At 34.8% G+C, this 12,500-nt stretch overlaps 3 protein-coding genes across 3 annotated transcripts in view; 2 read left to right on the top strand and 1 right to left on the bottom strand.

Annotated features, from left to right (window-relative positions):
* Nucleotides 1–12,500, bottom strand: part of LOC137621129 (pro-resilin-like) — a 401,646-nt gene that overhangs the window by 25,230 nt on the left and 363,916 nt on the right. The window lies entirely within an intron of this gene.
* The window catches only part of LOC137621127 (cuticle protein 19.8-like), a 19,977-nt gene that overhangs the window by 392 nt on the left and 7,085 nt on the right, over nt 1–12,500 (top strand). The window lies entirely within an intron of this gene.
* On the top strand, nt 4,745–7,294 carry LOC137621128 (histidine-rich glycoprotein-like). Its single transcript, XM_068351556.1, has 2 exons — nt 4,745–4,878; nt 6,174–7,294. Exons 1-2 carry the CDS (start codon nt 4,856–4,858, stop codon nt 6,922–6,924), a joined length of 774 nt encoding a protein of 257 aa, XP_068207657.1. The 5' UTR covers nt 4,745–4,855; the 3' UTR covers nt 6,925–7,294.

The following is a 12,500-nucleotide window of genomic DNA, read 5'->3' as shown; positions in this document are numbered from 1 at the left end:
TATTAAATAAAATAAAATGAAACAGAGTTAAGAAGAACAATAGTTAACCGCAAGAGTCTTTCACAACTGTTGAAATCATCTGTAAAAGTCAGCATTCTGAATATGCAACATCCCTCGTAGCAGTATTAATGTAATAATTCATGAGAGCAGCCGATCAATGACACCAGATATTTTAACAGAGAAGTAGATAAAGGTTGTATGCAAGAGTGTATAACTAAAGTTGTGTGTGTTTGTGTAAGAAAGCACTCTTCAGAAGAGATAATGATTGGAATGTTTGTGTTTCGTTAATGTGTATATACACATACACACAGATATACACACATTATATATATATATATATATATATATATATATATATATATATATATATATATATATATATATATATATAATGTCTGTGTATATGTGTGTATGTGTATATACACATTCAAGAAACACAAATATTCCAATCAGTATCTCTTCTGAGTAGCACAATACTCGCCAACAAAAAAATACTTTAATTGTCATTAAGAAAACAATGTACAGCAATAGGTATTGATTTGAAAGTTAGTTAAAGAAGACATATATAAATATATATATATATATATATATATATATATATATATATATATATATATATATATATATATATATATATATATATATATATATATATATATATATAAATGCAGTTTCCCCAACTGTGGTGATAACACTAGAAAGTAACATACAAAATATAATTAATCACGTTCATCATTCAACTAATGAACCGATGGAAGATGACGCCACACCTAAACTACCGCCAATCTATTATACTTTATGGTCGTAATTTTCTCTTTTCTTTATATATAAACATTGAATCGCAAATTTAGGTACAGAGAATTCAGTTTGAAAATTTTACAAAACCCCAAAACAGAATGAAGATTACGCAACTAAGCATTATTAATTGAAGATAGATCTCGAATGATAATGTGCAAAATATTAATAGGCAAACCGTGTGCGACGCATTGTGAATGCAATACACGCATATGCTAATAAAATTAATCTAAATGCATATCTCGCACATCACTCATTAGATAAACATAAACCACACCTAGCCACTGTGAAATCAAAATATAAACAAAAAATTAAACAAAATCTATTGCACAGCAAGGCCAGCTGTAATACTGTGTATGTCGTCAGGTCAACAAACGAGCGGAACCAAAACCCGTGTGTGAAACCATAGAGAAGTACAGTGTTCTACGAGAGAGGCGACAATATGTGTCATCGGCTCCTAGTCACGCAAATCCCGGATAAAAATAGCACTGTGACATCATAAAGCTAACTCTGCGTGTTTACGCACGATGCTCATTTGAAGTGCATCCGACAACGATAGCATGCGCGCTGTTGTCGTAACGTACGGTAAATGCATGCACATGCAAGTTGCGTGTTCGTGCAATTTTGAGCCAAAATGCATATGCCTGCACTGTTCATGCAGTTGGCATTCTTCGGGATTGACGAATTGCTTAAACTTGACACTATAAGTATGTAGAAATCTTCTTGTGGTTGTCCAAAATCCTCCTCCTAATATGACTTTAAGCATATTATATGAAATGTTTCTTGACCCATGAACCCCACTCCGTTCTACAGGTGGCCAGGGGCCGTATTTCACCACTGTGTAGCTATTGGCGGTGTTTATCAACAACAGACTACCACATCCATTGCTTGAATAGATGTGGGGCACGCGTCTGACAGGTATGGCACTTAGCGCATGTTTGGGTCGTTCCCTGCCTACTGCCCACCATTCCACTTATCTGTAAATTGGTCCCATCATCTGGGGGGGGGGGGGTGTCAAGAAAACAAGTTACATCATGGGCAAAACAGCCCCAGCACCAGGGACCTATCGAGACACCCTTCAGGTGCCACACCGTACAAAGGAGAATGGTAAAAATCTCTCTCAACGCACACATACAATATATATACAGTATATATATATATATATATATATATATATATATATATATATATATATATATATATATATATATATAGAGAGAGAGAGAGAGAGAGAGAGAGAGAGAGAGAGAGAGAGAGAGAGAGAGAGAGAGAGGGGGGGGGGGTTGGCCCCATGTCCTAAGTGATGTTTCTGGGATGATGTTGCTAACCTCGACTGCTTTTATAAACCAGGTCCTGATTTATATACATACATACATATACACGCATATATATATATATATATATATATATATATATATATATATATATATATATACATATATATATATATATATACACACACACACACACACACACATATATATATATATATATATATATATATATATATATATATTGTATGCGCGTGTGTATTTACGTGTGTCTGTATGTGGGCGTTTAGAGATTTTTACCATTCCTTTCTGTAGGACGTAACACCTGAAGGGATTCTCGACAACGTTCCTGGTGCTGGGGCTGCTTTGCCTATACCGTATCTTGTTTTCTTCATCCCAACAGATGATGGGACCAATTTACAGATAAGTGGAATGGTAGGCGGTATGCAGGGAACGATCCAAACGCGCACCAAGTGCCACTCCTATGACGTGTCCCACATCTGTTCAAGCAATGGATGTGGCAGTCTTTTGTTGATAACCGCCACTAATAGCTACACAAACAGTGGTCAAATATGGCGTCTAAAAGGAAATAAAAGTTGTATTTAACTACTTCCTAAGCTCTCTTAATAAATTCGACATCTAATTTGTAAACCATTCGCTTCTTTTCTTTTATGTATATTAAAGTCATAATGGAATATATGTATATATATAAATATATATATATATATATATATATATATATATATATATATATATATATATACATATGTGTATATATATATATATATATATATATATATATATATATATATATATATATATGTATATATATTATAGTCTAGTAAAAGTACGAAACGACCTCTTCAATCTTACAACCGCCAATTCTTTCCATAACACCATCAGAATTACAATCATAAACTCACCTCCTCATTCCCTCCAGCATCATCATAAATGTTCCAAAAATGCATCCTCATTTAAATCTCATCATTATAAAATAACGGCAAATTCTTATCGATAAGGAGAGCATTAGTTGCATACCTTTAAACATCTGAAGTCTGATTCCAAGACAGTTCTTACGCCCCCCTCCCAATAACTAATTTCTAGTTCCTTGTCTCTTAAATATAACACATACGCAAGTATAAATTTCTTTATTATTTATGAGGGGGGAAATGCCAATAATAACGAGCAGGGGGAAGGGAAGGTCACTGTTCAACCTTCCATCTCATGACTTGAAAACACGTCATCACAATAAAATCTGACCTTAAAGTGTCATCGAAACTGATAAATTTTGATGTTAAGAGCAGGTCTCAACTGATCCATGAAGATATACGAAACTCGAATCAAGGAGACAGTGATTACGAGGTAAAAAAATAAATGATGATGATGATTTTCACCAGGTTTGGGGAATATTACCTCGTCGAGGCCTTGTTATTTTCCTTTCTTTGAGAGAGAGAGAGAGAGAGAGAGAGAGAGAGAGAGAGAGAGAGAGAGAGAGAGAGAGAGAGAGAGAGAGAGTCAAAGTCAAAAACCTTTATTCCATTATAAAATGGTTATTCTGAGAGAGAGAGAGAGAGAGAGAGAGAGAGAGAGAGAGAGAGAGAGAGAGAGAGAGAGAGAGAGAGAGAGAGAGAGAGAGAGAACGTTTTCACACAATAAAACCATGTATGTACATGTAAGCCCTCATAATAAAAGCAAAACTTTTCCTCCCCAACAGGTGGCGTTAGCGGCACTGGCCCTAGTGGCTCGCGTTTCGGCGGAGGCCGAGGCAGGAGCCAAGGCAGAGGCAGTGGCGGAGGCGGAGGCGACGGCCGAGGCTGATATTGCATACGGCCATCCCATTCATCATGCCCCTGTCCATGCCATAGTGCCAGCTGTGCCCGTTGCACAGCCCGTTGTTCATGTCAGTAACGGATGAACGGTCGGGGATGCGTTCTGAATCAATCTCACTCAAATTTTCTTTGATGTATTGACTGTCCAACTTCAAATATTTGTTTCCAAGGGGGATTGGCACTTCAGGAGGGATCTGTATAACATATCTGACGTTGATTGATTTACCTATGCACACCCGCACATACGTAAATTTACATACAAACGTACATACACAAACACACACATATATACATGTATGTATATATATACATATATATATATATATATATATATATATATATATATATATATATATATATATATATATATATATGTATGTATATATGTATATGTATAAATATATATATATATATATATATATATATATATATATATATATATATATATATATGTATATATGTATATGTATAAATATATATATATATATATATATATATATATATATATATATATATATATATATATATATATGTGTGTGTGTGTGTGTGTGTGTGTGTGTATGAGTGTGTCTGTATATACAGAGTATTAATGTATTATTTTCAATATGATACACATAAATATAAACCAAAATCATAGACAATATAATTCCACATGTGCATTCGAAATGACTAAAATTTAAATCAATCTGTCAAACAGAAATTTTTCAGACTGAGCGAATAAGATTAAGTTGAAAAGAAAATGGACTATATTAATATTTTTTTTACTAAAACGTAAACAATATCTAAAAATTAAGTATTCATCACAGGCAAAACTACCTTACGAGTTCGGATACGGAGTGTCCGATGCCTACACCGGGACAGACTACAGCCGAACGGAAGCTTCCGATGGGAACGTCGTGAAAGGGTCCTACCACGTCCTGCTGCCTGACGGACGTAAACAGATTGTCACTTACACCGCCGATGATTATGGATTCCATGCAAAGGTTGGAGCAATACTAATCAAAATACTCTCTCTCTCTCTCTCTCTCTCTCTCTCTCTCTCTCTCTCTCTCTCTCTCTCTCTCTCTCTCTCTCTCTCACGGATAACATAAGAGTGCAGGATGAAACTGTAAACCTTATCACAGTAAATTCAAAAGATTTGTTTTCACTAAAAGATTTTGTTCAAAAATTACAGCTGAACTTTTCAGCATTATTTTTATCATCGCACATGACCATATTGACGTTAATGAAGTAATTGAAGCACACTCTAACTTACCTTAAAATATTCATATAAATAAATGAAGCCCCGATCACACACACCCATAATGGACAAAGATGTAATATATGGATGATTTATTTCTCAAAAATGCACTGGTAAAACACTGAACTAGGGGAGTTCATAGATGATAGTAAATGTAATTTTTCTAAATTAGCCTACTTGTATTTTCGATGATTGTTAATATCAAGGCGAATTTTAAACGTGACACTAAAAGTCTAAAAAATTACTAACCATTAAAATGCTTGATAAAACTCGGGCTACTAAATATTTCGCCATAAATGCTAGCCATATCAACCAATAGTCTTCGTCTAAAGTAACAAATAACAAAAAGCAAGATAAAATGTAACATCACATTAAATTCTGAAAACTTAATTCCTAATGCAACGCAAATGACCTTATAAAACAACGGTTTCCTTGAGGAATTATACTAAATGGAGTTTCCTATAATCCAAATATCTGTGAAGCAGCAGGTTTTCATGTAACGTATTGACTTTTAGACTTTGACTTATTACATGGCAAGTCACGTCTAATCTCTGTCAAGCAAATGCAAGTCACGTCAATTTCCAGTTCATTACATGACAAGACTACCTCACTCATCTCTGTTACATGACAAGTCTTAGCCATGCATTAATAATTAGAAAGCCTGATTATAAGGGAAGGTTGAACTAATCCAACCTTATTTCCATACCAATCATATTTCAACATTCAAGGTAACAATGAAAATAATCAACTTGTAGACAACAGAATTACAGTTCCAAAGGTTAGATACATTATCTAACATTCCCGAGTAACTTATATCGGGTTCAAGGAAACCTATTTTCTTTAGACAAAAGACTCGAAAATCAGTGGTTGAAACGAACTTCAATTGTTAACAAGCGACTCCAAATTCAACACTTAGATGAAACTTCCAAATACAACAAATTGTTGTTGTTGTTATATTAAAGCAACAACAATTTGTTGTATTTGGATACAACAAAACAATCCTATATCTTATAACATCCCCTCCATCTCCCTATCCAGGTGTCTTACGAAGGAGTGGCAGCCCACGACGTACCCGCTGCAGTACACTCAGATGGCCATGCTGGCCTTGTGGGACACGCCGGTCATGCCGTCCACGCTGGTCATGCCGTCCACGCTGGTCATGCCGTCCACGCTGGTCATGCAGTCCCACGCTGGTCATGTAGATCACGTTGAACATGTTGATCATGTGAGTCATGGAGTTCATGCTGGCCCCGTTGTCCACGCAGCACACATAAGTCACAGCGACCATGCCTTGCACGGTGGTCATGGTCACATCGCCCATGTGGATCATGCTGTCCACACGGATCATATCGGTCACGGTGGTCATATTGCCCATGGAGGTCACATTGGTCATGTTGGACACAGCCACGGAGGTCTGATTGGACATGGACATTCAGGTCACGTTGGTCACATTTCCCACGGGGTCCATGTACACAGCCCCATCGCGCATGGAGGTCACATTGGCCACGCTGGTCTTGGAGGCCTTGTCGGTCATGGAGGCCACATTGGTCATGGAGGTCATATTGGCCATGGAGGACACATTCGTCATGGAGGTCTTATTGGTCATGGAGGTCTCATTGGTCATGGAGGCCACGTTGGTCACGGAAGCCATATTGGACATGGAGGCCATTTCGGACATAGAGCCCACATAGGACACGGATTTGGTCACATAGGTGGTATTGGCCATGGTCACGGCCACGGGCATCTGGGCCATGTAGATGCTATTATCCCAGTGGCGCCTTATGCTTAGAATATTTCATTTCGACGAATGCAAACATTAACTATGCTGTAATACTATTTTTTTTTTACTATTCTTTTTGTAAATAGAAATTTCTGAGAATATAACTCTCTTTTTAACTTTTACTCTGAGAATGTAACTCTCTTTTCATATCTTATTCTGGGAATGTAACTCTCTTTTCAACTTTTATTCTGAGAATGTAACTCTCCTTTGTCCCTTAACATTTCAGCTTGCAAGTCTACAATCAAACGAGTTGTACATAGACCTTAGAAAGTAATCAACCAATGTAATTATTTTATTATCTTCGAATCTAAACCTATACGATTTGTATATAGAAATTCATCAGTCTGCATCTCAAACACTTTCCAATATCAGATTTCAAGTCTTTTCTCTTCAAAACACCAGTTATTGACAAAATTACAGAACTATGCAACTGTAAAAGATCAATTACTGCTGCTTACATATCAAACATTGTAATGTATAACGGTGTTCCGATAACAATGGAATACTTTTCACTTGGGCAACGTACGCATGTTGTACCAATATATACTTCAGTATGCTGTTGTTCAATTAATATTTCTTTGTTTTTCTGTTTTATAAATTTGTTAAATATATAAAGTAACAGAAATGTATATACATGCACACTATGTCAATTCGCTATAAAGAATAAAAACTTGCATATCCAAACGTGTATACGATTAAAAGAAATTCATATATACATATGTATATATATATATATATATATATATATATATATATATATATATATATATATATATATATATATATATGTATATATATAATGTATATATAAAAAGATAGAAAGAGAGAGATTTATTGTGTGTATATATCTTTCAGAAGTGTGAAGGCAAAGGCCTAGATTTTGTATAGACAAATCTTTTTGGATAAGGCTGCTTGTCCATGCCTTTATGAGGCTGCTAGCCATTGTCGCTTCCTAGTTATTCAAGTACTAATTATTACAATAATCTAACTACCAGGTATCAAATTAACAAACTTTTTAGGTTTTTAAACGAGAGTTCATTGCCTATTTTCACCCAGGATTCGAACCTGCGATCTCTCGTTTGGTAGGAATACCTTAACGTGATAAAAGGGTTTGTGTATTGCCATGATCAGCAAAACTGTACAAGCCAGACCCTCCCAAACTAGATTATTTTGCTGTAAGCGATCACACGACAATCTCCCAATATCACCAAGCCACAGTGGCTAGCGTGGTGATGAAAACAGGTCAAACACCACACATGAATTGAAATGTTTGAGGTCTTTATCCTGTAGTTGACTAAAAACTGTTGCATTCGTCGTTGATATAAATATATATATGTATATATATATATATATATATATATATATATATATATATATATATATATATATATATATGTATATATATATGTGTGTGTGTCTGTGTGTATGTATATGTGTGTAGGTGTCTGCGTATGTCTCTGTGTGTCTCTATCTATATTATCGTGGACGTGATTTTGAATCTTGATACGACATGCAGGACGGTGTACAATGTACAAATACTACGCCCTCGCCATACTACTTGTTAAATTTGAATCTATAATCATAAAAGGAAAAACAACAGAGAAAGTGGAAAAATAAAACAAACAAAATGGTAGAGAGATATCTGCAATAGAAACAATCTAGGTATACGCACGCATCACAAGAAAAGAAAAAAAAGTAAAACGCTTCTAGGTATCTACAGCGAAATTGGCTAAATTACTAAAAGGCGGTGAGGCAGTAGGTTGCGTAGCTGCTAGCCTACCGCTACCGCTGCTGTTCCTAGCCTACCGCTACACCATTTTGAAATTTGTAAGTAATTGGCCAAATCATCTTTTGATTTCGCTCAGTTGGGGGTGGAGGGGAACGAACCCGGATGTGTCGATCAATAGAAGAACGCTACTAAATATCCAAAAACAGACGAGTCGAAGTTAATTATCGAAGGCAGAAAAGGAAAGCTGGAGAAACATGACACTCGTAATCTCTCTCTCTCTCTCTCTCTCTCTCTCTCTCTCTCTCTCTCTCTCTCTCTCTCTCTCTCAGAAAGCGAGCAGTGTGATGTAGTTCAAGTGGAGAACGAACAAGAGCATTATGATGCCACTTAATAATAAGGGAAGGACAAAGAGGAAGAGGACGAGGAGGAGTAAGCAGATATATTTCAAATCCTATTAGAGAGAGAGAGAGAGAGAGAGAGAGAGAGAGAGAGAGAAGTGAACCCGACCTTTAGCTTCCGGCCATCAGTTCAATTCATTAAATCTATGATAAATATCGTTATATGAGAAATAATAAATGGAACACGCTCGTGATGAATGCTTTATTTAGCTACCCAAAATGCCTTGGGCCACTCACCATTCATATCTATATGGCCACAATTAAAATACAGCCTGTCATCACTTTGACAAAGTTTATGGACAAGCCTTTGTTTAGAATCAATAGCTGTGAAATATGAGTTCGAACGTAAATCTGTAATTATGTGCGTATTGTACTGTGCCTCTGCGTACCAGTACACACAAAGATAGATGCATACAGTAAACACACACACACATACACACACACATACACACACACACACACACACACATATATATATATATATATATATATTCTATACGAACTCCTTACAAAACCATTTGCATATTTCAAAAATTATATTTCCTAACATCTCATGAAATTTATATATTTTACCCTATATTTCCCCTATGTCATCTATCATACATTAATAAAGCAATCTTCAAAAAATTCTATGACTCCTACAAATAGATACGAGAGTCACAAGGATTTAGGATGTCTCAAAGACTTATTACTCCATCCGCGGAACTCCATTTGCTCTTTGGAAGAGCAATTTAGTTTAAGCATTTAGAGAGTTCTCGTGATCTTGTCTAACTTATTCTTGAAGTAGTTTACCTGGTACTGTTTACTACATCCGCTGGAAGTATTTTGCTACTTTGTTTGTAAAGAAATTGCCACATTGAATGGTGTTGTATCTTTTCAATGGCAATACGTATCCGTTACCTCTGGACTGATTTGTGCTAAGAGAGAGAGAGAGAGAGAGGAGAGAGGAGAGAGAGAGAGAGATATTCCTTGTCGGCATGAAAGACCTCAGCGATAATTTGTAATTAACCATACAGTAAAAGTGATGCCAAACAATAAAAGTATTATATTGCTTATTAATACAAGATTAAAACGAGTTATCGCTATTATTAAATAATCTGTTTACTTCCTGTTTAATCCACCTTTAGGAAAATATATACACATGAACCAAAATTCATTAAAATGATTGGACAGGTGGTTTTAAATACCAATAAATAACAATGAAGGTATTGTAAAAGAACAGAAAATAAAAATAAAATGCTTATATTACACTTCCTATTAAACTACCCAAAAATAAAACATTTCCTGGATGATAAAAAAAAAGAAAAAAAAAATTACACATGAAAATATTAAAAAATTATTAATACGCTACAAAAAAGGTATCATAGTCTTTGATTACTAGCATTAGTTTCAAATGACATTTCAGAAAAAAATTATGCTTTTGAAAAATAAACAACAATGAAATGTTTGTTAATAGGTCACCAATGGAAATGCCAGGGAATCAAGTCTACAGATATGGAACAAACAATAATGTTGATCTTCAGTGACAACACATACCTTTAAATTGCGAATCAAGCATCACACAGACACAATATATATATATATATATATATATACATATATATATATATACATATATATATATATATATATATATATAATATATATATATATATATATATATATATATATATATACACATATATATGTTTACAGATAAGGAACAAACAATAATGTTTATCTGCAGTGACAACACATACCTTTAAATTGTGAATCAAGCATCACACACAAAATATATATATATATATATATATATATATATATATATATATATATATATATATATACATATATACATACAAAAAACTCAAATGATGGACAGCACCTGGATACAATGGAATGACTGCTAATATGATACTGGCCGAAAATGAAGTGACTCCCAGAATACTTACAAGATTATTTTCGTAGAATATGGCGTGAAGAGGAAAAACCTGATGAATCTAAGCTAGTAATTTTGGTGTAAAAGGCCAAAAACGGAGATCTGACTGATTATAATAATTATGGAGGCACCACACCTACATCAGTTGTCATGAAAATATATAGTATGCTTATTCTAAAGAGGCTAGGGAAAAAGATTGATGAAATGCTGAAAGATGAACAAACAGGATTTGGAAAAGGTAGAAGTTGTACGGACCAAATTTTCATTTTAAGACATGTACAGCAATGTGTAGAATATAGGAATCCACTTTTGATGGCATTTGTGGACTATGAAAAAACCTTTGATATTGTGCATCGACCTATTTTGTGGAGTCCTGCGTTATTATGGATTTCCTATTCAATATGTAAATTTGATAAAGTCTGTTCATGAGCATAGCAAGTGCAAAGTTAATGTTAGTGTAGTCCTATCAAATGAATTTTCAGTGAACAGTGGAGTACTGGGAATGTGTTGTCACCTATATTGTTTATCCTCCTGATGGATTTTGTAATGCACAGAACAGTTGGAGATGGTGGAGAAGGATTGGACTGGATTGGTAAAAGGAATGCCGATGACTGTCTATGTTAGAAGAACACCACAGGATTTGCAATGTTTGCTTACCAGAATGCATGAAATAGCACAAGAGGTTGGGCTCAATATAAATAGAAGAAAGGCCGAGATGATGAGAACGGAATATGCAATGGAAGAGGAAATATCATTGGAAGAATTGGTAGAATAATTTAAATATTTAGGAACTATGATCTCTAACACAGGGTCTTTAGAATTAAAGTTTAAAGAAATATTTTAAAAAGCAAATCAGATAATGGCTAGGATAAATAAAATTTTGAAATCAAATCGCCTGAAAATACACAAAATAATCAGGCTATATTTCAGTTTAGTGAGATCGGCGATACTGTATGGACATGAGTCATGGTATGACAATAAAACAATATCCAACAGAATTTGTAGATTTGAGAACAAAGCCCACCCAAGATTATTGAGAGGTAAATGGCAGGACAGGATTAGAAATGAAACTATAAGAGAGATTACTCGAGTGCCGTATGTGGATGATATCATGGTGAGGGGCAGATGGTGATAGTTTGGTCATGGTCTTCACACTCCCCCAGGAGAGATTAACCTTTCAACTGGGCTCCACAAGGCACTATAATAGTTGGAAGACCTAGACCTACATAGCTGAGGACTATGAAACGTGAAGTAGGAGATGACGAATGGAGGAGTACTAATTTAAAAGCTCAAGATAGAGACGACTGGCGAAATCTAACTGAGGCCCTTTGGGTCAATAGGCGTAGGAGGAGATGATGATGATACTGATGATTATGATGATGATGATGATGATGATTGACATACATACATATATATATATATATATATATATATATATATATATATATATATATATATATATATATATATATATACATACATATATATGAGATTGTCAATGGTAATTGATAGGTCTAAAGCTAGTGAAACGGTAGCACTT

Source organism: Palaemon carinicauda, chromosome 27, assembly GCF_036898095.1.
Source record: "Palaemon carinicauda isolate YSFRI2023 chromosome 27, ASM3689809v2, whole genome shotgun sequence".
Taxonomy (NCBI): Eukaryota; Metazoa; Arthropoda; class Malacostraca; order Decapoda; family Palaemonidae; genus Palaemon; species Palaemon carinicauda.
Note: the sequence above shows the minus strand (reverse complement) of the source record. Positions and strands in the feature narration are given on the sequence as shown.